The sequence below is a fragment of the Coenobita brevimanus genome, chromosome 27 (assembly GCF_032717465.1).
Source record: "Coenobita brevimanus isolate Jiangsu-jjx chromosome 27, ASM3271746v2, whole genome shotgun sequence".
In the NCBI taxonomy this organism is placed as follows: domain Eukaryota; kingdom Metazoa; phylum Arthropoda; class Malacostraca; order Decapoda; family Coenobitidae; genus Coenobita; species Coenobita brevimanus.
In genome coordinates this window covers 2,275,001-2,302,954 of record NC_136980.1, presented here as the reverse complement: position 1 = coordinate 2,302,954, position 27,954 = coordinate 2,275,001, and the positions used below count along the sequence as shown (strand labels likewise).

Sequence of the window (27,954 nt, the reverse complement as noted above, 5' to 3'; positions counted from 1 at the left end):
GTTTTGGCAGACCTGAACAAAAGCAGGTGGAATAATGGCCACCACTGACCCTCACACAAAAAAAGTTGCATCACTCCATGTCTGGCCACTCATTCAACACACATGCACTCTGCACCACAAGAAGAGGAAAATTTGAAAGATATGGCAAAAATCTGGAAGGCACACTGCAGGTTATTAGAAATACCTACTGAAAGTCATACCACAGCCAAAGGTCTAAGTAGAATGCAGATGTACTTACAGGCTATACTGGCGCAACAGGAGTCCTGTGAGCTCACCAACCCTGTTGGCATTTGAGAGCGATGAGAGAGACACCACCAGATCATTGCCACCACGCAGGTGTATAATCACCAGCTGGTCCTGTCCTGGGCTCACACTCACACCAGTTACCTGTTGCAGGTGGAAAGATTACTGGAAGGCTGGTCTACAAATCATATTATTATCCCCTTCAATCCAGAGATTTTTTTTTTAATTCTTGTTCCTGACATTTATTTAGCACAGCCTTACAGGTGTGAATAACTAATGCAGGCTAACTTAAACCCTTTAAGTATGAGGTTGAACTTAATAATACCAACTGGAAACAGCAAGAATAAAGTGAAAAAGACATCCCCAGACTGAATGGGTTAAAACTGAGAACATGAAAAATGTGCACAAGTTCCCATTTTATAATAATAATTTCTTAAGTATGTGATGATAATAACCTTTCTGTAACATTGCTAACTGTACTTCATAATGTGGATGCAGCATGATCACATCTAACAATTATGGGGTTCAATAAATATCCCCCCACACACACACATGGGGTATTTACACCATTTGCACACACTGTAAATAGAAGGCTGTAAGTTATTAGCCCTTTCAATCAGACTTTTCTTTTTTTCCCTTCAGCTCTGGAGATATTTTAACTGAAGATGGTAGATATGGCATTTCTTAATCCCTTTAGAGCAAGGTCTCCCCTGATTAATAAAACTGTGGAGATAACAAGGTTAATGACAGAGTGGATGCATGGAATAATGAGGTCTAAAACTCCACCTTGATCTCAGTGATAACACAGTGTGAGAGAAATACTGTATGATTTCTCTTGTATATACAGTAACTGCTACAACACAATAATAATATTTATCTACTGCCAGACACATTAATTCCATAAGGGATGAATGAAGCTGCCTGTACTGAATGTCTTACCTCACTGATGGGTATGGGTGACCTAAGTGGCTTGAAGGTCTTGCTGTGCAGCTTGTAGATGTGTCTGTCTGTCAGTAGCACTGCCCGCTCAGCCATCTTGTCCTTCTTGTTGATCTTCCGCACCATGCTTGAGAACAGCACCTGCCACACAAATTAAAATTTTTTTATGTTAATATTCATCATTATAAGTATCCTAACCCTGTTTCCTACAAATAAATGACATATGCATCCAGAATTTACAACTCTGCCATTCTGTCCAACTTAATGACTGCCACATTATGCCGATACTGCATCTGCAATACAAACCTGAGGAGTTTTGAAGCTACTGGTTCTATAACTCATCTATTTTAATCCCTTGACTCTATGTACTCTTTTCAGTATATTCTTGCTGCTGCCAGATCATGCTGTTCAAGTTAGGAAAGGCCTCTCATAGCCTCAAGAGTCTGTCAAGGCTATACTGTAGATATTCCTTTTGGTCTGAAAAACTGTTCCAAACTTAATAAAATCTTCATGGGTTGACTAGGCGGAGGTCTACATCACTTTGTTCCCTCTTTCCTGTAGCTCAATCACATTATAAGACAATATTACACCTGCACATCTTCCCAGAACACATTCATGACTATCACCACATTCTATCATTAATCTCTTGTAACTGCTCAGCATATATAATGACAGAATGCAGGTTTTGGCAAGTTAAAATGAACAGACTTCAGCTTTTTCTCCCAATCTCTTTCAAAACCCTTCATAAATATACATACACTCTATATACCTAAGGAAGGTCCAGTCAGGCTGAAACACTGCATCCACATACAGTAAGTAGTATTTCAATAAGTGGGAATAATTCTCAACTATGAAAACATGGCAAACATTCACATTACCTGGCTGGCTGGCTGTTTTTTTTTTTCTCTCTCTCTCTCACCTATGAAGCTCTTTTAACCCTTTCAACCCCAGGTACATCAATTATATTTTACTCTTGCTATCCTGGTAATTTTCATTTGCCTTATTGCCGATTTTCTGAACTGGAGCAGTTAAATACAGCCTTTATTAATAATCATCATCTAGATCTCTATGGTGGGGTGAGGTAGGGCCCAGGAAGCCAGAAAGAGATACCCAACTGAAAGGGCCACACTCTCATTCACGCCCACAGAATCCAGGCTCCACCAGATAGACACAACTTGTTCCATATGTAGCTTCATATCCGCCTACCTGACAGTCAATCTGATGAATGTCAAGTTAAAAAGGCATGTCAAACCCTGGTCATACACTCCACACAAAATTCATCCAGCCAGCTCAATCTCTTGTCAGTTCCTTAGCCTTCCTTTAGGGGAGCGCGGAAGCTCGGTGGTAGGGTGTCAGGCTCGTAATCGTGAGGTTGTGAGTTCGCGCCCCACCAGGTGGCTGTCATGCTGGGAGGGGTAGCGCTTTCCTGTAACCCTAGCAGGGCTATATGATCTGATGAGGTCTAGCTCGGGGATTAATCCCTAATCCCCTTAGCCTTCCTTTATTAAGTACTTCACTAAAAGGAGGCTCTCTTAGACCGAATAAAGTCATATTGGAGCAGCAAGTACACAACAGAAATTACACTGGTGGGCAGAAACCTTAACACATGTAAATGTATATGTTCCATTTCTATTCATACATAGAGAGGTTCCAGTCAGTCTGAAACTGATGCGTCTTCTCAACAGTGTTCTCGTATGTGGATATAATTCTTCAACTACACTCACTCAGTCCCATAACTCACTGTCAACCAATGAGACCCTCTTGTACCTCTCCCTTAAATATATCAAGTGTTATGGATCATCATCCATACCTGTTTTTCTACCCAAAAATGGGTCTAGAAAAAAATAAACACACTTTCTTCTTCTTCTTCTTCTTCTTTTTTAATCCACACAAATAACATATACTGTAAGAACATAGCAAATCTTCATCATATGTATGTGATGTGTCCTAAAATATCACAACTTCTTCCCAGCAACTGGTACCCTGCTGATAATTTGGGAAAACTAGCAAAAAAAAAAAATTCTGCAAGAATGAAAACAAATAGGGTAACTTATAATGAGGATTCACCATGCCAGAAACATTAATAAACTGGCATGGTACGAGGTGCTAAAAAACCTACTAAGCTCACAAGAATAGTCATCGCACTTTCTCACCTCTCTGAAGCCATCCTTGTTGCGCATGTTCCTGACAGCGGACTGAAAGGTGGCTGCCTCTGGGTTGTCCTTGGTGGATGCCAAGTAGTTACCCTCCCAGATCTCTCGTACACCCCAGTCAGACCGTTTGCCCATCAGCACATCTCCAGCAATCACCTGCCACAAAGTTCTCATTAGTCTCAACTTCACTTCAGGTGCTGGGTATGGATGCCTTCCCACTGTGGTACTAATATGGGCAGGTGGCTTCACCACTCAGTTACACAAACATCCTTCAACTCATTCTCTGTTCTCTGCCAGGAGGAGGATGAACTGCAGAAGGCAGTTTCAGCCTACAGTCTGTCAGGCTCACATTAAGATATGCCTATGGTTGCTACAACAACTGCATTCCACCCTCATACTCATTATATTTTGAAAGGTTCTAATGTAATGCAGAAAACATTCAAATATAAAAACATATCCCTGAAATGATGCCATGTTTCTTACTAGGGATCTCTCACACAGGTGTTAACCCTAGTAGTTGAGGTTATCTATGAGATGGAAGCTAAACCCACCACCAGACTAGCCAACTACTTTCTATAACTGGTGGGATACTAGGAATCAAGAGATAAAAAAAAAACTCTACTTAAACACTGCATATGGAGAAAAAAGGTTTTATGATGGAGGAGTTGATGTGTGTGACAGGAATTCCAATATTTCTCCTAAAGTTACTCTATATACATTATCTACAACATATCATCAAGGACCTTGTGGATGAGTGTGAAGCAAGTGCATCAACAGCAAGGACCTCACCTTGATGCGGAGCTGTGGCCAGTCTTTCTTGGGGACGTTGGAGAGGATCATGTGGGCACGCCAGCGGTTGTGGATGCTCTGGAAGTCTGCCACCATAGACTGCAGCACCAAGGGAGGGGCCGGCCACCGAACATGCTGCCCATAGTCTGGCATCTGACGCACATTCCTGTTCATACCATACATTATGTTATCATTTGTATTTTCACCACATTTTTTAGAAAAATTATGCCTAAGCTCTTCATATTATGTCTACCTGTTATGCTTGTGCTCTTCATATTCTCAATAGTGTACACATCCTGACATTTTGCTCTCCATATTTTGATCACATAACATTACATTTACTGTTACTTTATTTGTTGCTCCTGCTTTTAGTTAATACAATAAACTGTATTTTACACTGAATGTACTAGTGTTTCCCATTATATGATACTTGTTAAAAACAAACTGTACAATGAAATATTTTATAATGTTTTACTGATTCTTTTTTAGCTGTTTATTAGGACAATCAATAATAAATATCCCTCTTCTACACACTATTCCATAATCTACAGACAATCACATTCAGGAACCAATGATACACAGAGCAGAATGAAAGTATGGGGTAATTACTTCTACAAGTATCAAAGATTTTAAACAATTAATGCTTCTGATTTCAGGAGCAGTAAAGGACTAGGTGATGGAAACTTGTAAATAACGTCTCACGTACAGTAAATCCAAAATTACAAGTAATTTCCAAAACAAAAGGAATGTAGGAATGAAACAACATGACACCAAAAGGTCTTTCCAGTATAACATAATACAAGGATGATACCTGTGAGAAGGTACTTGGGTAAATAGGTAGTGGTGATATGAAAAGGCAAGGGGCTACACCACAGGAATCAGTACAAAATTCAATTCAACGAAATACACACATTATTCAGTACAAAGGATGAAATATTTAATTCAGTAAAAAGGAATACAGTATGCTATATCAAACAATACACAGAACAGAGAGGAGGAAAAATTTGCCTACTAATGCACTGCATCTACTTAACACTTATGGCACTGTCTATCATTTTCTTCCCTTTAACACATCATATCAACGATAATTATCCCTGGACATCCCAAGCCTCTCTCGGGTTTGGAATGATAGCCAGCACAGGAAAGTGAAAAGCAGAAGCGATGAAATATTGTATTAGGCGAACTTTTATCCCCTACTGTACTGGAGAGGGCATGAGCTATCTGGTGCAGAAACAATTATATACTGTATGGTATACAGCCAAAAGATGGTAGTAGTACTAGTGATAATCATCAGGTTATGGCTCTCTCCACCACACTATCATTTCTGCATATACCTCAACACATGCTGTCTTCCTATTTTTCAGCTTCACAGAATTCTTTCCTTTCCACATTAAACTCAAAATTCTAGCCATTACAGGACCATCAAGGTTTACTAGTGGTGGATATGGGAAATCTTTGGTATTTGAACTGTTATACAATACTGTATAATCTATCAATATTACTACTACTATCCTTTGGCAGTACAGGTCAGTGTGGGTGCGACATATCATCTTACGAGGGACTGTTGCCCACACACTGTTGGGCCTTGCAGCTCTTCTCCAGCGCACCCTGACGAGCCCTAGACAGCATTGGAAAAGGATGCTTTACATTTACCTTCCTAAAATATCCTTCATTCTTACATCTTTCAATCTAATTATGTACTCTTGCTCCCACCAATTTCCTTCAACATGATGTGATGAGGTTTATGAGGCTACAGCTAACTCCCCCAGTTCAAAAAGACCATCTAAAGCTGAATAAAATGAAAAAGACATAGTACAGAAAAAGTGACTGTGACCGTTTCACCTTCTATGGATGCAGTATCTTATCTGATTTAGGCTAACATAAGAATATTTGTTCACATGAGTAGAATTTTATCAGCCTAAATGTCAAGGATTAGCTTGATTAACCTATGGATTGGTAAAAATTTCCTCAGCTGAATAAAGCAGTACCTCACCCAATGCTTTGATGAGAAAGGATGATGCTGATAAAGATGACTAAAAAGGTCTGAATGGCGCCAGCATAAAATATCCTGGTGTATCTATGACTGTGAAAAAATTAAATATAACAGAAAAAAAGTGTACTCATGTAACAAAATATAACTCAAAATAAATGCCCTAAGAAAGCAAACTTTACAGGAGGCAAAATAAATAAGCAACAGCCTTACTTGAAGACTCTGTTAAGCTCCAGTATGTAGGAGCGCATCTTGTAAAGGCGGTAGTGGCGGAGGATGGTGAGGGTTGCCACCAAACGTCGGTAGTGTAACCGGCACACTGCGCCACGCCACATTTTTTGCAGGAAGATCACAATGCCAGGGATCAACTTCGCTCTCCCCTACAACAGGAATAGATGACAAGTAACATAAATTTAAGAAGCCATCAAAAACTGTATACGAATACCTTTATACCACTGTGTAAGTAATTTCAATACTTAAATAAATGAGAAAATTCTATTGGTGAAACCTGTTCAAGCAGTGTCCCATGTTCCCACAAGTCAGTCCTTCTGGCTGTTTTACGAGCTGCAAATTCTCCTACAGCATTCTACACCTAACTGGCAGGTCCCTTTTCATAACCAATTACAGAAAAAGAAACAGACAATCCCATATTATCCTTTTTGGGGCATAGGGAAGCCCAAAGCTACTCCATCATTGCATTTCTTGTTCTTCCAGTAGTATCTTTCCTATTCCTTTTCTTTAAACAAATGTTGTTCCCCTTTCTTTTTCCACATCACATAATGGTATTCCCTTCAAACATTACCCTCATCTTCAGCCAACATTACCCTCAACCTCTTCCCTAAATATTTTCTCACCTGCTCCAGTGCAAAGAGAGTCTGTGGTGATCGTATGAAGATCTTGGTGTTGCCATACTTCACATCATTGGTGAACCCTTGCTCCTCTATCAGAATCTTGGTACCCTCTCGCTCAGTTCCCCCATGGAAGTTGGGCCATGTGTACTGAGAGATCATCTTATATCTGTCAGAAGAGTAGTAAAGTCCATCAAATGGTGAAAGTGCCAACATGTCAATTTTTTAGTCATATATGAACACCTGTAACAGTTAAATGGAATCAGCCTACATCCCACATTACAAAGAGTAATCAGCAAGAACACAGAACTAAGATATAGTCTATCATCTTCACATGCTCATGAAATTAATGATCATATTTGGGAGCTTTTCTTTTCACTTTCATGCTCTCATTATTAACAACACAGCTTTAAGACCACAGTGAACATGGAATAACCCAAATGGACTGAATTCTTTATTACTTCAGTATTAGCTCCAATATTCCAGATGAATGGTGTGACTGATTCCCTTGTCCCCCGACCCCCTTTCTGTGTAAGCATTTACCCTATATTTAACAAAGTTCTCTACTGAAAAACCACTGTTCTGTTGTGTAGATGATTTGCCAATGTGGTGCAGCACAGACCTTCAAAGGTTCAAATGATGGATCTGGATTGGTTACGACTGACTCCATTAGATAATCTATTGCCTGCTGGTACTGTATATCTATCCTTCTCTATTTTGAGGGGTTCCATCTACCTATCAGGGAGGGGGAGAAGAAGACTAAAAAGTGTAACTTTTAAAACTGTCTATAGCTACATTGTCATCTATGATCATCTAAAACTGCCATATCTCCATCTTGATAACTGAGCCATAACAAGAAATTAACACTAGAATATCATGCTTATTATGAAAAAGTGCACTGGAAAGTATGTTGAGCCATGGTATTAATTTATTCTACCACTGTGCTTTGTAAAAACAAGCTGCAAAATTACTAAAAAATGCCAAGTTATGGTGAACAAATTAAAGTGAGTGGAATGTCTCACCTCCTGAGGAAGCGATCATAACTCTGTCTGTATGCGAAGCCAGCTCTCCTCACACGCAGGTTCTCCACCAGCCCCAGGTAATTCACCTGGCGACACAGCAAATGTTAGCTTAATGTGTACCTTAGCTGAACACTAATTCATGATTACCTCTGTAACTCTACGTCAGTTCTTAATTTGAGAGAGACAATACAGAGGTAAAAAAAAAAAAAAAAAAAAAAAAAAATAAGGACTGACTTTCCAAAGACAATAAAACTACAGAACTAGATTAGTCAACACACACACCACATTTTTCTTCGGGACATTCTGTATCGTACCAAGGTTGGTCCTGGTACAGGTGAATCTTTTCTTTGGCTAGATGTTAATCAAGCACCAAAATACATTAATTATTCCCAGCAGTTAACGATTTTTTTTTTTTTTTTTTTTTGGGGGGGGGGAGGGAGGGGGGGGGGGGGAAATCCATGCTGTTTGAGAAGGCTTGTAAAAGTGAGTCTGAACTTGGCCTCAGACTGCAGGCCACAAATTCCCCCCTAAAAATGATGATTGTGTGGATAGTTAAGCAGACTGTAAACATCACTATTGTGGAAACACCTCCCAGAGTTGGTACTGTAGTACTCAACCACCTACCTGTAGCCATATGCCCTGATCCCTGAGTTGGAGGTCACAAACAAATCACCTCCATATTGCCCTGGCTTCCACCACCAGGCAATCCCCCCTCCAACCCACACCTCTTCCACTGATAGAGCTACTTTTCCACTTTGTACTTTCATTTCACCTTCTGCCTCCCTCTCCCCATCTCACTCCTTCCACCTCAGCACCAGTCCCCTTCTCTCTTTTCACATCAACCTTCATCTTCCCTTCCTCCACTCTTTTCACCTCATCTTCATCACCCTCCCCTTCCCCCACCTCTACTTCCAAACCATCCTCAATCTCCCCTCTCCTTGTACCTCATCTTCAGTCTCTCCCCACTCCCTTTCCATCCACCTCATTAGAAGTCTCCTCCTCCCTCTCTCCTTCCACCTCATCCTGTCTTCCCCACCGATCTCATTCTCATTCTTCCTCTCCCTCTCTCTCCTTCAATCTCATCCTTGCTATCAATTTCCCTCTCTCTTTACATCTTAATCACATGCATTCTCAGTAAACCTCTAAAGAATCAGTGAAACAAGTTAATGATGCAGTCAAGTAACACCGAGTACCTGGTGAGTGACACGCTCCTGGTCAAAGATGACAGGAGACTTCTGCTCATTGGGCTTGATGCAGCGGATGTAGTAGGGTTCCTTACTGCCCAGGTTCTTCACCAATGCCACCATCGAGTTCTTGAACAGTGTCCCAGCTGTTAGGGGACGTTTTGTTGTCTGAAGGGCAAAGGAGATGGAGAGCAATTCAAGAGACAGTTCTAACAGTAAACAATGGACACTCCTGAACAGCAGCAGCTGCTCATCCTTAAACCTTACTCCTAACTGGATGGATGTTATAGCTACATTTTCACAAGGATCAATGACCTATTGTCAAGTGTTAAACTTGCAGTTCAAAGTTTTGTTAGAATGCTTAACCCTTACTGGGTCGATTCTTTGTAGGGTAGCTTGCCTCCCCGAGTCAATGTTTTATAGCCAGTGTAAATTTTACCTCATATAATGGTTACTGCTTAAAAAAGTTCCCTCTACATCACTGAAAAACTGTTGATGTTACTCATGTATTATGTTCCACAAGAGAGCTAAGACCCTACCATGGTGATATCCTGAGCACCCTCTGGCCACATGCCTGAGATGACGGGATCAGAGGAGGAGTACATGAGTCGCTTGAAGTCCTGGAAGAGTGTATCTTTGTTCTTCTCCAGGAATCCTTTGATGTTATATACCACATCTCCTGCATAGTGCCTGAGGAAGGTAAATTATATTACAGTAAACTTCCACTCTATGATGTGGCGAGACACCACTCATTTTGGTAAACCGAGATCTTTCGGCAAAATGACATTTTCAATCTGACTTCAAATGATTTCGTAGGATACTTCCTACACTACCTTGCTCTGATGAATTCACTATTTATCCATCATCTGCCATCCAAATAAGCATCAGTTTAAATACTGATGGTTTCATTATCTCGTTCAATTAACATCTTGATATTCCTGTAGACCGAGGATGAGGTGGAGGGATGGAGTTGAGAGGTATATGAGGGAGGGGGGGGTGAGTTGGGGGGAGGGGAGTCAAATGGTGGGTGACAGAGTGACTTGGAGGCGTTTTGTCTGCGGCCACCCTTTGCGGGATTAGGGCGTCGGGCTATAGATAGATAGATAGATAGATAGATATTCCTGTACTTCATATGACTATTGAATTATAGAAAAGACCATTAATAAACCACATAAAAGAACAGCAAAGATACATAGTTTGAATAACAGAGTAACCCAAACACCACACACCTCTCCAACCAGACTCACTTGATGCGGAATTCCTCAACGTGTTTCAGCTCCTTGTCCATGGGTGACAGCTTCCTGGTGGTGAAGTGCTGGTGCCCCTTCAGCTTACCCTCCATTGCCTCCAGCAGCATCTGTTACAAGAGGCACAATCACCCAAATAGGACACATAGAAACACTGTCCAACTCAGGCTGAAACTGCTGTATTTTCACTTTCTAAACTGCTCAGATAGCGTATGTCCCTCATCTCCCTCCTTATCCCCTCAATGGAAGATGGTGACTGCAGGGGATGGGCAACTTTAACCTGCAGTCCACTGGTTTCGTATCCAGATGAACCTGGAGCCACAGCAACAATCCATCCATCATCCAATCCTCAATTCCCTCTTAAGCAGCACAAGGAACCACAGTTAAGTTCCTCAGTCTAGATATTTAGGGCAACAAAGAATTATCTGAGCAGTAAGCCTTAAACACCCACTTGGTTTAAAACCTTTACAGGGCACACTAGATGACCAAAATCTATCTGTTGGTTACTGTGACTCCACTGTAGTAAATGGGTTATAATTTTCCCATGTAGCTCATCTTGCACGGCCACTGAGTGAACAATTTCATCTACCAATACCACAGTGAAACTAAATTCAAATCACAATAGCATTAATGAAGTTAAATATATAAATAAATGGATCTACCATAATGAAACTGAATTCATACCACAAGAGTATTGCTGTTGCTTCCCCTGGCTTATCTGAATGTCAACCTGGAGGACTGCAGCTGAAGCTGCCCACAACTTGCATTCCACCATTCTACTTTTAAGTGACAGGGAGGGACCTGAGGGATGTTTTTATACCAGTTGCATTGTATTGGTGCCAGTATGTAAAAGTGTCTTTCTCTAACACTTCAAGAGCATTCACTAGCAAAATCAGGTGGCTGTTGGTCAAATTCCTGTGTGGTACTGCATTAATATATCAAGCAAAACTGTAACACCACTCCACTCAACTACACTGTCCACTTTACCTTAGCCTAAAACTGCAAATTCACCTACTATTCACAATGAAATGTTAGAGAGATGCCAGTCAGCTACAATAAATTGGCTGTAAAAGGCCAAAAATCTCAATCAAGTTACAATGGACCAATTCCACAATTATAACTTTAAAGTATTATTCATTAAAAAAAAAAAATGTTAAGAACATACTTTGCATTTTATTCTTGCTACTGAACAACTGAACAAGTGATATAATGTAGTTCAGGGGTGACTTTTTGACATGAAGGGGGTTCAAGAAAGCTATTTTTACCCCCACCTCCCACACCCAGTTCTAGAAGTCTATCATAAGCTGAATAAAACTAACAGATGTTTGCAAGAATAAAATATAAAATACATCAAGCCACATTGGTTAATTTCTCTAGCACATCAAGCCATACCTCATCTGTGACCTTGCCCACATTAAGACAGGCCTCATCCGTGATTGAAATGATGCCCTTGTGCGGCTGCTCCACCAAGTCACAGATCACCTGGTTGTTGAAATAGTCTATGTTCTGCCATGCAATGCCCTCACGCTTGTACTCCTCCTGCTCCTGCTTCAATACCAGCTCTGAAAAGGGGATATTTCATGATTACTAAAGGCATTCCTTACCAGTCAGGCTGTGTTCCAAATTATTACATCCTGTTACACAAGGTGGTGTTGTGCACCTTCGTGAAGCCACCACACCATCCACCTGGGAGCCAAACCTCAGATTTCCCTGCATCTCGCTGTGAAAGAACCTTGGTCTGACCCTGGTGAGATGCTGTCTATCATAATGGGCCACCAGATCCTTGCATGATGTATGTATAATACTGTGCCTGTAGGAGAGCCACAAAGAAGCAGTTGCTTACCTGTGGCTGACAGGTCTGCTTGGCAAGACAGACCATGGTTGAACAGTAACAACAACAACAACTGGCCCTGCACACTAGGAAGTATTTTGTAAACAGAAATGGAACTTTACAGGATAATTTTTTCCTGACATAATGGGATCTAGGGGAAAAAACAAAACAAAAACATATCCAGAGCAGTATATAACAAATACTCAATGTACTTGTGAACTGAAAGTGGAAATACTGTAATGTACATTAGACATACAAAAACATTCAACCTTTATCTCTAATTGATATGGTTATATTACTTAAGTTTGGTATTAAAACTGACTTGTGATTCATTAGGCCCTCTTAACAAGAGCTGTGTACCAAGAAGCAATGAAACACCAGTTCAAAAAAAAAAAGAAAAAAAAAGAAAGGAAAAAAAAAAAACTTTAAACAGTTTGATGTGGCACAACAAAATTTTTTTACATGTCCATGCTCGTAACAGGGAGAAACAGAGAGTAACAACTTTTAAATCTCTTTACCACAGGAAAAGCAAAGGGATAACTATATCACTAAGCTAAATAAAAATGGGGGAGTTTCCAACCTTGCCATTCCTACCCATTTTAGGCATTCTTTATGAAATGAAGGTACTGATATTTCAAGTAAGACAATGTTTTGTCCTTCACAGGAACTAACCAATAAACAACTGCTGGAGCTTCTCATTGCAGTAGTTGATGCAGAACTGCTCAAAGCTGTTGCGCTCAAATATCTCAAAACCATAGATGTCGAGGACTCCTATGACTGTGCTGTACTTGTAACGTGCAGCAGTCCCCTCATACCGCACCTCTATAGCTCGGTTCACTCCATCCACAATGAACGAGAAGAGGCGCTCATAGATGGCCTGCCGAAAGGAGGTAAAGTAAGAGTTAGAAAGCTAGGGAAAATCAGAGGAAAAGTTGGATTGCAGGGAGGAAAAAAACCTGACAAGAGAAAGTGGAGAGGAGATGATACGCTGGAAGATGGCCTGATAACAGTACTGTGTGAAAAGTTAATGGAAATTTCTGACAACTACAGAACAAAAAAATTAAAGGGATAGGCCATTTACACATCTGTCATTCAGTTCACTCCTTCCTCAATGAATAAGACGAAAGACTAATAGCTGGCAAAACAAATTTTGGAAGAATTAAAGAAGTTTTATGATCCTCACCCTGCGCTAGGGGGAAAGGAGGTCTGGATGGTGATGATGATGATGATTTAGGATCATAAGAAAAATAAATGAATATGGTCACACTCAGTCCCATGTTATCTTCTCTCATGTGAAAGAGCTAACAGCACAGCTACCATTGCTGAACTAATGTAACATATAATGTAATTTCTTGAATTCATCATCCCACAGCAGTACCATACAGCATACCACATACAAATCATTACCAAGTATAGTACTATATATCCATGTATAACCAGATGACAAACCCAGAAGGGGTGGCCACAAACAAAATGCCTCCTTGCCACCTTGTCCACCACCATCCTGCTGCCCTTCCCTACCTAAGACCTCCCTTACTTAAACTGTATGCCTGTCCACCTCATCCCTGCTCTTGAAGTACAAACCTTAGCAAAGGCATCCCTGCCAAAGCTAGCCTCACTGCCAGTGTGTCGCTTCTCCATGACCTCCCCTCGCGCAGCAATGACCCGGTGACACAGGGCCTTCCGCACCTCCTCCGGGGACACGTGCAACAGCTCAGCAATATTGTTGACCACCTTTGGGTTCATGATCTGTGTGTCCTCACCACCAGAAGAGAACTCAATGTTGCCCTGGGGAGGTGCAAGTTAATGACATGAGTATTTTAATATATTGTAGTCCTAATTTTTTTGCTTCCTATTTACCACCCAACAACCAGTCTTGCAGTCATTGGGATCTTGAAGAACCATTTGTATGCTAGTTTTACACCTAGAAATTATATGGTTAACACAATATGATTCTGTTCACTCCAGAGAAATCCTAACAACAAATGGTTAATCAGTAGACCAAAATACATCCTTCACAGAGTTTACCACATAAATGACTGAAAAATATGATGATCTCTTTGATTTAAACCAAATCATATTAACCACTCCAATCCAATGGTGCATTTTTCAGTTTATCCTTGCTATCTCCACACAATTTTATTTAGTTTGGGGGAGACTTTTCATACACAACCTCCATTTATCCCTTGATTACAAGAGGTCCACCAAAGTTGCATAAAATTTTCTTGAGGTAGTAGGTATAAAATCAGTAAAATGTGAAATTATGGCATTAACACGCAGCTTCCTCCAATCTGGAAACTCAACCATTAAGATATATGACCACCATGGCAAGAGGATACCACAGAAAGTCGTCTTTATATCCAGCCTTCTTCTGATACTTTATGCTATATAATGTTTTGGCAACTTATAGAAATATTGCAACCTAAAATTCCACTGCTATGTATAAATCTGATCTGCAAGTTTCCTCCAATTCTGAGTACCAGTTTTATGTACCGGTAAAAAAATTTTTATATTTTATACCCTATCACCAACAATCAAACATTAGAAGTCTTACTGCATGCTGCACATCATCATACTGAAGGGAATAATCACTCACTAAATGTAAGATTGCAGCCACTATCCTCCAGATGGCATCCACCTGCTCCTGTGTGAAGCCAAGTGTTTTGAAGGCCTGCTGGCACTGCTTGTAGTCGGCTTTGTCAGCAATGGAGTCAACACGTGGGGTGCCTCCCTGACGGATGAAGTGGTACTGGCTTACATCGCGCTTCAGCTTCAGTCGTGACAGTTCTGAGTCTGTTGCACCAAACAGCACCTGTGCACCATGTAAGCATTTATGAGTACAGTACATGACAAATTACAATGAAAGAATTAATCCATCATCCAATTCTATTCTGTCCCCCAAATCAAAAAGCACTGCGCCATAGGCTAGGCATTTAAAACTAGGATAACCAGTTGCTCTCCCCCAAGTGACATTAAGCTCTAATATGAACTCCACACTACTCTTTCAACTGCCGAATTTGAATGGGCCACACCCAGCTGGGGCACCTTAACCCTCCAGCATCACCTTTGATAATAAAGTTTTTCAGTGTAGAGGAAAATATAAATACAAAAAAGGAGTAAAATATTATTTGTCTGGAAACTACATCAAGTATGACGGAAAAAAGGAGAACTGTAATGATCTACCTAAATAATTCATCCCCCTAATATCTGACAACCTATTCTTTCTGTTACTCGGATTAAGTCCTTCACTGCCCAATATTTTTATTCAGTTTTGAAGGAAAAGACCACAAACTGCCTTTGATAATTCCATCATAACAATATCCATCTCTTCCAGCTGGATAATAATATACTGTATAAGACATTCTTGAACTGCATGAGACTGACTAACCTTTTTTATTACTGTTATTTTCATACATACAGCATGGGAGAAGCTTTATCAATGGATTTAAAAATAACCTTTATTAACTCCTTCACTAACTGACCACTCTTCTAGGCTGAATTAAATAATCTATCATTATCAGTACCACAACACCTGTATCAAGACATTTTGAAAATAAGGACTAACTGAGAGACTGATCTTGGTCACGATATTTAAATGCAACTTAATTCAGCTTTGGAAAAAATTTTAAATGGAATGGTTAAAAACAGCCTTTATTAAAACCTTCACAATGAAAGGGGACTGCAATAATAATACACTAAAAACAACGTCCTCAGATTCGATGGGTTAAGACTAGAGCAATAAGTGACTGACCTGGTAGAAGGAGTGGAAGTTACGCTCTCCTTGCTGCTGGAGGACCACCCTAGACTTCTCAAGTAGGTAGTTCTGTACATTGCCTCCTATAGGGTCACCCTTGAAGTCAAAGTTGATGTCCATGTACTTGCCAAAGCGGGAAGAGTTGTCGTTTCGGTTGGTCTTGGCATTGCCGAAAGCCTCGAGAATGGAGTTGGACTGCAGCAAGATGTTCTTAACTCTAGTGGAAGAAAGCAGTGAATTTGTTTAATTTTTTCTCCTTGCCTCTGGAACCTACCTCACCCCATTCTTAGATGGGAGAAAAGGTTATATAATGATGATGATGAAATACAGTAGTACAGAACAGTACTAATTTTCATACAGAATATAACAAAAATATAAACAGTTTAGAATCTCTCCTGATTAACACCTTAAGAATGGGGTCCCACTTAAGTATTCACATCAGCTGCTTATAGATTAACCTGCTCAGACGTGGGATGCCCTTTGCTATAAAGGGTAAAGTTATGCCCTTTGCTATAAAGGGTAAAGTTATGCATGTCTACAATTTACACAAAGAATATCAGCATGTGAATAATGATTATTCTAATTTTTGAGAAAACATAAAAAATAAATACAGTAATGATTTGAGTTAAAGGTAACATATTTACTAAACACTTTTTTTTTTCTTTATGCTATATATAAGATACTTTACATACACTACATACCTATTATATCCTCTATCAGTTTATTCACTGTGCATTATGTCTTCCTTCTCGGCCATAAATCTCCCTTCCCACTCGCCACCATCCATTTTCAGTTCTCCTAAACCTATAATTTTTTCTTTTCAAAAGCCATTACCTAACATATGCAGCCAGTCTGTGGGTCTAGTTCAATTGTAAGTGCTCTTCCACTGTGCTGTAGGCCATGACTTTTACCTTTATGTCTGTGGCTGTTCATGACATTACCACCAAGATGAGCTATATGATTGCCTGTCACTGCTTTCACTCTGGTTGGGATACAATAATGGAGTATCTGTCAAGGACACAGGTTGATCTCCTATCTTTAACCCCTCCAGTATGAGTACAGTATGCTGTATGTGTTTTGTCCTATTCTTGAAACTTCCCAATGACTTTATCCAGCTTATGATGTGCCTCATGTACTGCGTGGGTTGGAAACAATTAACCTTCTCAAGTATGATGTCTAAGTTATTATATTCCCCTGTCACAGACCTCTTGTACTGAAAGCACTGAATATACAACAGTAACCTTGCCTCAGGTTCCTTCACCTCAAAGAAGGAATAGGGGAGTGACTTATTATTATTATTATTACCCTTACCTACATATCAAGCTGGTACATACTGACGCAAAAGCAAGGGACTGGCAGATGTGTTTACAAGTACTCTAGGTAATATGGTAATCCCCGTCAATCCCGTGATATCTAATTCTAGTTTAATCTTGGCAGTGACAGTGAAAGTGGCAGGGATGACAATGGTGATGGTAATGATGATAATGATGGTTAAAACTGCTGAAATATGAGGAAGGTTTGTGAACACTTAAACAACTATATATGGCTAGGATATTGTACTAGATAGCTATATAAGTTAATATCTGGTGTACTAGTTTACAAATGTTCCAAGTACAGCTGAAAAATAAAATTCAATAAATCACACATGAAGGCTTTCGGTACACATAAAATGCACATCCTCAACCCCTCAATCACAGGATATAATTTTTATTTTATTCATGCTGTCTAAAAATGATTTTATCCACCCTGGGAGAGACTTTTAGCCAGGGGAGTTCCAAAGCAGCCAACAATAACCTGTTTAGTACAAAAGATCTTTCCTAACTCATAAATAATAGTTTGGAAAAAAAAAAAAAAAAAAAGTATATCACTGGAAAGAAGGGGTTTATCTTCCTTTGACAATTTTTTGCACAGTACTGTACTTCAGAGCAGACCTATTCCTACAACCTTTGGCCAAGACTAATATAACACCCTGACATTACCTAGTACTTGTATCAAGCCCCTCCTGGATCCTCTTACCGTATTACCTGCTTAGTCACCCTTCTTATTTGCTCACTTGGCATCTATTTATGTACTTCCTTGAACTGATTACAATACTTTTTTTTTCATTATTTATGTTTTTTGTTATTTTCTGGATCCCACCTCACACCACCCTCAGCTGGGGAAAAAAAAAAATCAGGATGATATATTCAACCATGTTTTCTCCTTTTCTTCATTTCAGTTCTTTTACTTCTTATCTCCACTAAAATAATATTTTGCTCTCTCACTCCTCTTTTTGAATTCACGCCTCTTGTATCTCCCATTCCCTCTTGCCCTCATTTCCCATTCTCTCCTCTTACCACCCATTCTACCTTCACCTTACATCCCATTCTCAATTCCTCATCCTTTACTAATTTCTCATCTCACCTTCAACCCTCCTCTCTCTTTACTTTCCATCTCACCTCCCTTCATTTTTCACTTACCCCTCTCTTCAACCCTCAATCCCTCAACTCTCACTCCCTCTCAACAACCATTCCCTCTTCCCATTCTTTCTTCTGCCTCTCACCTCTCCACTTCCTGCTGTCCAGCCACATTGGTGACTGCAGCGATGTATCTCATGATGATTTTTGAGGCCTCTGTCTTGCCTGAGCCTGACTCCCCAGATATGACAATACAGGTGTCCTTCCCCCGCCGCTTCATGGCCTTGTATGCAGCATCAGCCAGTGCAAAGATGTGTGGTGGACGCTCGAAGATTTCGCGCCCTGCCAATGACAAAAGCAGACATGAAGCACAGAAGTATTCAAGTAATGGGTTTAACTCCTACATTATTATGATTTTCTATCTCTGGCAAAGATAAAAGCAACATGAAGCACCGATACGCATAAGTTGAGCCGTTTTCACCCATTCAGGAGCCTACATGTGATGGTACTGTGACCCTGGAGAGAGTAGCTGCAGTGTCCAGACACAAGCCAAACTTCCTCATATTTTCCTGAACCTCGCCTTGGGAAGGGACCTGGTTCGAACTTGGTAAGGTGTTGTCTACCACAAGGGCATGCCAGTACTCTACATGGTGTATGTACTGTACTGTACCTGTAAGATGGCCCCACTGAAGCAGTCCCTGTGGCCGAAAGGTCTGCTTGGTCAGACAAACCAGGGCTCAAGAACATCAACAACCTACTGTATTTAGTAAAATTTCTTAATTGTCCGATGCTACTACTGCTAAATTATTATACAGTATTTAGCTTTGGAGAGTTTCTCACAGGGAAGTTGCTATAAAGTACCTTCATTAATCTGTCCATATAATAAATCCTTCATTTGTTTTAGTCTGTTCAGCTGAGACCTCCATGACTGAAGGTGTTAAATTCTAAAGTACGTGGCAACTCTTGATCATATACTGTATATGAGAAAGGCGAGTGTGAGTTGGGAGCAGGGCAGTGAAATGGCGGGGGACAGGGCGACGTGGAGGCGATTTGTTTGTGGCCACCCCGAACGGGACTGAGGCGTCTGGCAATAGATAGATAGATAGAATTTCTAAGACTACATGGGCAGCTGAAAGCCAGAAAAATAAGCGTGAATGAGTTGCTATACTACGATTGTAAAAATAATCTTGCGTGTTACCCTCATGTGCTAGACCACTGTAATCAATATACTTTATATAGATTAACAAACTGATTAGCATGAAAATTTTGTATACAAGATTGTGAAACATAAATAAGCATAAGTTTTAAATATACAGACTGCCAACTTTTCCAAGAAAGTGAAGGATGGTCTCCACACAGCTACAGTACACTGACATACTGTGCTGTACTGATGTGAAACTGACATGATGATGAATGAATATACAAGAAAAAGATCCCAAAATCTATTTATGTGGTTTGAACTTTGCCCCCATAAAACTTTTTACAACTTAAATTCAAAAACTGACAGTGCTGTCTGCAAGATTTTCCCTAGGGAAGTCTGCAGCAAATTGGTGAAGAAATGAAAGAATGGAACTAAACTGACAGATGTCTGGAAGAAAGAAACTATGTAAATACGGTACAGTACAGTTTCCATCACAGAGTTATCATAACAAACCTAAGACAATTATTAAATTTTTCTGCATTTCTGAATGAATATTAGCTGTAACACCAAATGTGTGGGTGATACTGACCTTTGTACTGAGCGACATACTCCTTGCCATAGAGGCTGATGGTGCGGTAGGGGTTGACTGACACACACACCTCCCCAATGTATGTATAGATCTTCCCACCATTGTATCTGTAAAGAGAACATGGGTCAACTTACGGCCTACGGCAGAGTGAAGAATTACTGTCAAAGTGGTGGTATTGAAATACACATACACAACTATGAATACCACAAAACATTACAACTGGCAATATACTTACTCCCACTTAAGTCTGTAAATAATGCACACACACACATATGCAGATGGCATATTTGTGAGCATGTACAAATTTATGAATTTCTATACTGTTGCAGCTACCTATACTGGCAGGTACCACTACTACACATGCACTGAAGGAGACTGTCATTTGTCACAAGAAGAGTGGCCCACTCCAAACCATGCTATGTGCATGGGTATTGGTGAGGGAAATTAACTCTAAGGTGAGATGTACAGGTGAAGTTTTATTGGTCTGGCTGAGAATAAGTGGCAACAGCTTGCCATGTGTAAACCATTGCAGGACCACTAAAGGGTGTCAAAATGCACAGGCAACCCTTGATTTATGATTGTGGTTGGAAAGCTAAACAGATATCAAATAAGCATGAATCATCCGGATAACAACGTGGGTTCAATGGAGATACGTACAATCTAATCTAACTTCGAAGTCCTCTATCACATCTACGTTCTGACTGCTCTGATATATACACTGTATGTTACAGTAATATTTAAAAGGACAAGTAATCACCTACCTCCTTTCCTAATTATAATTCCCCCCCCCCATTGTTTATGGGTGTACGTCCATGAGTGTTCACTACAAAATATTTTATTAGTATGCTGACAAAAAATACAGCTTTTATCTATATGATTAGACTGCAAAGCATTAAAAGTCACCCAATAGTGATTACAGTCTGTTTAGTATTTATCACATCGGGAATGTCATAATGCACATGTCTTCAGGAGTAATATGTACTCCGTAAAATATATATCCATGGTAACAGATTTATTAAACCTAAATATAACCTTCAACACACGTCAATTTATGTAATCACCTAATTTTTCACAAGCATCATCATTACCACCTCGATATTCTTGTTTGGATGGCCTACATTCACACCACATCCTACGAGTGACACGAAAAGCCTCATTTCCATGAGTCATGAACAATGCGAGCCTTTGCGAGGTCAATATCTTAACACTGTATACCACAATAATGTAATATTTCAAATTAATGTGTTCCAAGAACACATCGTTATTTTACCATCAGAGTAGTTATAGTTAGTAAAAAATTAAATAAAAATCTATTAGAAGTTTGTTGTCAGTACCTGCATGCGATGTCCCCTCCCCCTTTTTTTTTTTTCTTCTAAAGTTGGCCCTATGCATCCCCGAGGGTGCCACAGGAAATGATTGATTGATTGATTGAAAGCTGGCTCTTTCCTGCTAGCATGATGAGCATCTTACGTCTGATACCCTTTCATTTTGTACTTAGCACCGCCAGATGATTTTATACAGATTTACTGACACTTCTAGATTTGCAGGGATCAGAGATGATGTATTATTAATTAACGCCCTCAGTAACGTAATCTTTCTTAAACTGATGAAATCGTCTGGCGGGAGCTTAATTTTTGACTAGAAATGAAGAAATTAATACAGACAAAAATAAACTGGATTACGTGTAGTCAATTCAATTAAAAAATCGCACGGGACTTGAACTGCAGCAGGTTAACGTTTGGAAAGGAAACTATTCTGGCGAAGTGAATGGCAAAGAGATGTGATTTTTACGAGAGATTAAATGCCTTACAGTACGCTTCCACGCCCCAGACAAAATTTAAACATAAAGGAAGGCTGGAGCAACAAGGCAGGCTTCACTGATCCGTATTAACAGGGAGGTCTTTGCCTACAGATCACCTTACACCGCCACCTTTACTTCCTCTCCACCTTATAAATATCATACTTACGGTTACCTCTCTCTCTCTCTCTCAATACACGTTTACCTGTTTTTTTCTTTTTTTTTTTAAGCATTATTTTTGGTGCTACTAGATAATTTTATACAATTTTGGAGAGCTATATCCAACCCCCTCAGTTCCAAAAATCTAGATGGAGGTTTAAAAAGTCATACCGCCGTTGGAATTAACGACAAAAACGTCATCGGAGAGAAGGGATTAAACGTGTATGAAGGCTCCTATTCACAAACAAATAAATAGGCCTACATAAATACGAAGTGCGATTATTATTATTATTATTATTATTATTATTATTATTATTTCCCCCTCACGATACGATATAATAATGATCCGTGCAAGGGAAGGCTTGAGGGGGTGGATGGAAGGCGTTAGTGCAAGGATGGAAGGCGTAAGACAGGAGAGAAGATCTTAAAATATTTCCACCACCCTCTCAACACCACAACCAACGTCTTTTATATTTCTAAGCCATAAATACCAAAACTAAGGCTGCAACTTTATTATACTTTATTATATTCAGATCATATATACTCAGATCAGCCTCCCATCATTACTCTTTACTTCCTCGTTAGTTATTATACTTCCATCAACCTCTCAACACTATACTTCCTTCTGGAGCACAAATACCTGACAAAGGACAACGATTTTATTATACCTGGATCAACTTCGTACCAACATCCTCCTTTACTTCCTGGGGAACTTTGCGGACATAAGGTTACACAATATGCTTACATGAAATATTACACAGGTCCAATGCTGACCTTATTTCAGCGTTGTTAATTAATAATAATAATAATAATAATAATAATAATAACAATAAGCCTCAACCCCTTCAGCACAATGGCTTGTTAATTTTGATTTTACTAACCGTTTTAAATCAGCTCAGTTAAGTATGCTAGAAAGGGTAGACTGATTGAAGACTAAGAATAAAATCGTAATAATAATAATAATAATAATAATAAATGACGTCAGTGCAGTGAAGGGGTGACGATTTCTAGTACGGGGGGGGGTTAACGAGGGTAATATTTAAACTCCCTATTTCTAGAACTATCTCCTACATTTATACATCATCGTAGTGAAGAGGTTGAACGGTGACTGCGGGCTTGGAGTGGTTGAGTAAAGCTGTATCTGATTTTGGAGTTAGAGGGAATTAAAGAGAATTTCAAATTACATCTTAATTCGTTATTTTTTAATTCTTGATATCACCAGACGATTTTATTCAGCTTGTGAGAAAGAGAAGCTCGGGGTGGAGGGGGTGGTGATCACAGGTGTGGCAGTGACTCACACACACCTGTACCTCCCAGCACCACACACACACACACACACCTGCACAGCCTTACTCATACCCTCACACACATCAGCATACACTATTTCTTCTAAGTAGCCTTTGCTTTACGTAACCCTTGTTTGTAAAGTGCTTCGTTAACTGCATAAACAAAAAAAAATGCCCATGAATGCTTAACTGTTAACTGCAGAAGACGATTTTAGTGTTTTCCCAATACACGGCACCAGGAAATATGGCAAAGTTATATTTTACAACACATGCCTAAAAAAGAAAAAAAATAAAATCCCTGCCACATATAAAGGCCTTCCTATGCATTTGTCTTCACGTAAAAAAAAATAATAATAATAATAAAATGAAAAATAAAACTTATCACAAACAGTCCGGTGCAAAAGTTCCCCGGCAATCCTCAACCAGCACTGTCTTTGCCTTCAACATCTCACCCCACCCCCCAAACGACAGGGAGTACTCTTGCTTCTAATGTTCTGTTCTTGGGTGCTTAATACTATAAAAAGAAAAGAAGCCCATCCTGTATCTTCCGTTACCACAGACTGTAGAGAAGTGTGAGAGAATTTTTGCTCATCACTGTATAATCATTCCCCTCTGCTGTATTCTGAATTTTTTTTACTGTATTGATGGCTGCTTGCAACACATGTGCTGGGCGCTGGGGTCATCAATTAACCACTATATAAATGAAAAGTGCTCTCTCTCTCTCTCATCCATTTTCGTCACCCTTCATGGTACACAGGAAATACAAGGGTACGATCAGTTTATCTCACTAGGTACAGTATTCTCTCTCTCTCTCTCTCTCTCTCTCTCTCTCTCTGTCTCCTTACCATCTTTCCTCCACCTGCCCTCCCAACAGAAGCCCTGCATGTGAAGCCTCTCGCAACCCCCCACCCCCCAAACCTACCCATATATCATGAGGGATGCGAAGGAAAGGAAGAAGGAAGAAATGGGAGTGAGGAAGAAGGGAGAGAGAAAGTGAAGGAAATGTGAGGAAGAAGGGAAGGGGAATGAAAGGATGAAGAGAAAAGGGGGGAATGAGAGGAAGCAGGAAGAATGAGGAGATAAATGAGGGCAGGGGAGAACTGTAAAGATAATACATGGGTAAGAGAGAAAGGAGGAAGGAAGGGAACAAAGAGAAAAACGTAGGAAGAAGAGGTAAATGATGGAGGGAGGGAACGGGAGAAGGAAGGGAAAGGAGGGAGGGAGAGAAGGACAGAAGGAAGGAGAAGGACAGCAGAGATGGGACGGAGTGAAAGATGGGAAGAAAAGAGAGAGGAGAAGGGGTGGTGGAAGGGTGAGTGGGAGGAAGAGGGAAGGGAAGGGAAAGAAAAGATAAAAAGGAAACATAGAAGGACTGAAGGAAAAGGAGGAGGAGGAGGGAGAGAAGGAAGGGAGAAAAGGAAGGAGAGGAAGGGAGGAAAAGAATGGGAGCAGAGGTAAGGGGATGAATGAGAAAGGAAAGCAGGTGAGTTGTGGAATGAATTGAGAAAGAAGAGAAAAATGGCTAGAAAAAGACGAGGAGGAGAGGAGAGGAAAAGCAAGACAAAATGAAAGTAAGAGGGAGAAGGAGGAGGAGATGGAGGAAGAGAGAAAAGGAGAAGTGATGGGGGGGGGGGATGAGGAGGACAGTGGGTAGAGTTACAAAGGAAGGGAAACAACAAAAGACCTGTTAGTTCTCTCGAGACTGTTATAGGGATGGGAACTAACAATTCTGTGCGTTAAAGACAAGGATAGGACAAGCAGGAAGGCCCCCACCACTACCAAAGAGGAGGGGAGGGAAGGGGGAGGGGGGAGGAAGGAAGGGGAGGGTATCACCGCCATCGCATTGATATCACAGTTCGCCTGATATAACTCCCCCCCCCCTCCCAGTCTCTCTCTATGTGGGTCAGGGTGAGGCCACAGAAGGACCGGCGATCGTGAACGGTACGGGTCTGATATAAGCTGATCCCCATTACTCTCAATATTGCATGATTCTGAAGCCCTATACTGACCTACTTAACACAGCTGAACCACGCAGGACAGTTTAAAGTTTAAGATTAGCCTGGCTGTGTTTGAATTTCACGTGTAGATGACGACGACGACGACGACGACGACGACGACGACGACGACGATGATGATGATGATGAATGTGCTGATAATTAAGGACCTATTTTTTCGAAGAACGTTAATTATCAACTTGTCTTCATCTGACGGAACTGGACCACTCTTACAGCTTAATTACTGGGTCGTGGTTGCATATTCCTTCTTAAAAATGTATCTACACCTGAAATCATACATATCGTTACTAATATATAAACTGAGGAGGAAAGATTTTTTTTTATTGAAATGTTCGTGGGATGTAGAGTTGGTGTGTTTGGCCTTTCAGTTCAGTGCATGACCAGGTGTAGTCAGATTGGAGGGTTGATTTGACTAGCAACCAAGGAGACTCATTCAGAACCGGTGCTACATGGTCTGAACGTGTTTGGTAGAGCTGCGTGTATATATGCGTACATGAAGTTAACTAACCATGACTGTGTACACGCCGGTCACTGAGATGCACATACTGTACATCCATACACACACACCTCACTAATATGGCTTCACAACAACCATCTCCACACAACAAACCACCCACCATTTCTCCCCCTCCCAAGCATCTTCCTTTGCACTCCCACCCCTCCTTTCCCCCTCGTCCTCCTACCCCCCTTACCCATTTCCAAGATCTCCATATGCACGTCTCCCCCTCGTCCTCCTACCTCCCCTTTCCTGTCCCCTCCCACAATATCCCTTTGCATGCCCCCCTTCTCCTTTCCCTCTTCCCCATCTTTGCCCTACCCCCCCTTCCCCTTCTGATTTCCCTCTGCACGTCCCCTCTCCTTCCTCTCTCCCCCCTCGTCCTCCTACCCTATTCCCCTCTCCCACCATCTTCCTATACACGTCCCCTCTTTTTCCCCTCTCCCACCATCTTCCTATACACGTCCCCTCTTTTTCCCCTCTCCCACCATCTTCCTATACACGTCCCCTCTCCTTCCCCTCGTCCTCCTACCCCCTTCCGGCGTAACTGATAGAGGTGCTTTAGTAATTTCGTACATTAGCCAGCAGGAAATGGCTCCCCCACCACCACCACAAACCTACCACCACCACCACCTACCACAAACCTACCACCACCACCTACCACAACCACCACACCGGGCAGGCTTGTAAACACGAAGGCAATGGATATGTTTACAATGCTTTGGGTTTTGTTTACATTACCTTCATCAGAAATTTTCTAGACTGAGGGGAGGGCCAAACTTAGGGTACATTATTATTATTATTATTATTATCATTGGTACTGCTCCTGTTACTATTACTACAGTTATTATTCCTACTACTGCTATTACAACTTCTACTACTACTATTATTTCTATTACATCTATTACTACTTCCACTAGCCTACTACTATAATTCCTACTACTACTATTACTATTTCTACTACTACTATTATTCCTACCACAACAACAACAACAACAACAACAACTACTACTACTACTACTACTATTACTACAGCCTCAAAGTAAACACCAGACTGCTCAACCTGACGACAGATGATGATGACAGACAGACCTACAATGACGGCAATGATAACGACGATGACAAAAACAAACCACGAAAAAAAAAAAAACGCAAAGAAAAAAACAGCAACGGCAGAGAAGACAGCTTAGGAAAACAACGAAAAATACGCAAGAAAAACACACCAATAACTAAGACGGCAAAGTAAAAAAAACAAACAAACAAACAAAAACAATGACAATGAAGACAGCAACGTAAGAAAAAGGCGACTACAACGAAGAAAGGCGAGTAAAACAAGATGAATAAAGAAAAAACACAACTAAACAGACACCCTGATATAAAAAAAAAAAAACGAGAAAAAAAAACAAAACTACCACGACACAGAAGACAGGCAAGTAAAGCAACAAAAAACAGGACGAAAAATGAAGACCAAGACAAAGAAAGAAGACAGCCACGTAAAACAACGAAGAGGGAAAAACAACGTACACGAGAAAAAGAAAACATGAACGATAAGCAAGGCAACCACGAAAACAGCAAAATAAATAAATAAATTGTGGAGTAAATGAGGGAAATAAAATGGAAATAGTAATGCACAAGAGGGAAATATGTTACGTGGTTCCTTACGGGATATGGCCAGCGCAGGTAAATGGCGAGATCAGGTGCGTCTCTTACCTGGCGAGCATGAAGAGGTGGCTCCATATGGCCAGGTAATGACCAGGTGTGTTTTGTTGTGTTCTCCGTGTAAACAAGTGTACAAACATATCTATTTATCTATCTAAACACGTGTACAAACTATTACATCTATCTAAACAAACTATTACATCTATCTACCTATCTAAACAAGTGTACAATTATATCTATCAACCTATCTAAAGTGTACAAACAATTATATCTATCTACCTATCTATCTACAGTAGGAATATATCTACTATCTATCTATCTAGCTAGCTATTTTTGTTGTTGCTATTATTGGCCGTATAAACGCGTAAAAACAATTATTATATCTATCTGTCTATCTATCTATATCAGTGTATCT

General features: G+C 40.3%; 1 protein-coding gene across 1 annotated transcript in view; it reads right to left on the bottom strand.

Annotated features, from left to right (window-relative positions):
• The window catches only part of Myo31DF (Unconventional myosin ID), a 139,647-nt gene that overhangs the window by 8,900 nt on the left and 102,793 nt on the right, over window positions 1-27,954 (bottom strand). Inside the window, exons 2-18 of the mRNA XM_080268379.1 lie at window positions 20,127-20,233; window positions 18,543-18,738; window positions 15,998-16,217; window positions 14,843-15,058; window positions 13,831-14,034; window positions 12,919-13,123; window positions 11,808-11,977; window positions 10,416-10,525; window positions 9,708-9,858; window positions 9,178-9,336; window positions 7,985-8,070; window positions 6,969-7,131; window positions 6,328-6,494; window positions 4,125-4,290; window positions 3,336-3,491; window positions 1,183-1,323; window positions 239-387 (exon numbers count right to left, since the gene is read on the bottom strand). Of these exons, the coding sequence (XP_080124505.1) occupies window positions 239-387; window positions 1,183-1,323; window positions 3,336-3,491; window positions 4,125-4,290; window positions 6,328-6,494; window positions 6,969-7,131; window positions 7,985-8,070; window positions 9,178-9,336; window positions 9,708-9,858; window positions 10,416-10,525; window positions 11,808-11,977; window positions 12,919-13,123; window positions 13,831-14,034; window positions 14,843-15,058; window positions 15,998-16,217; window positions 18,543-18,738; window positions 20,127-20,233 (2,766 nt within the window). The remainder of the gene's footprint in view (window positions 1-238; window positions 388-1,182; window positions 1,324-3,335; window positions 3,492-4,124; window positions 4,291-6,327; window positions 6,495-6,968; window positions 7,132-7,984; window positions 8,071-9,177; window positions 9,337-9,707; window positions 9,859-10,415; window positions 10,526-11,807; window positions 11,978-12,918; window positions 13,124-13,830; window positions 14,035-14,842; window positions 15,059-15,997; window positions 16,218-18,542; window positions 18,739-20,126; window positions 20,234-27,954) is intronic.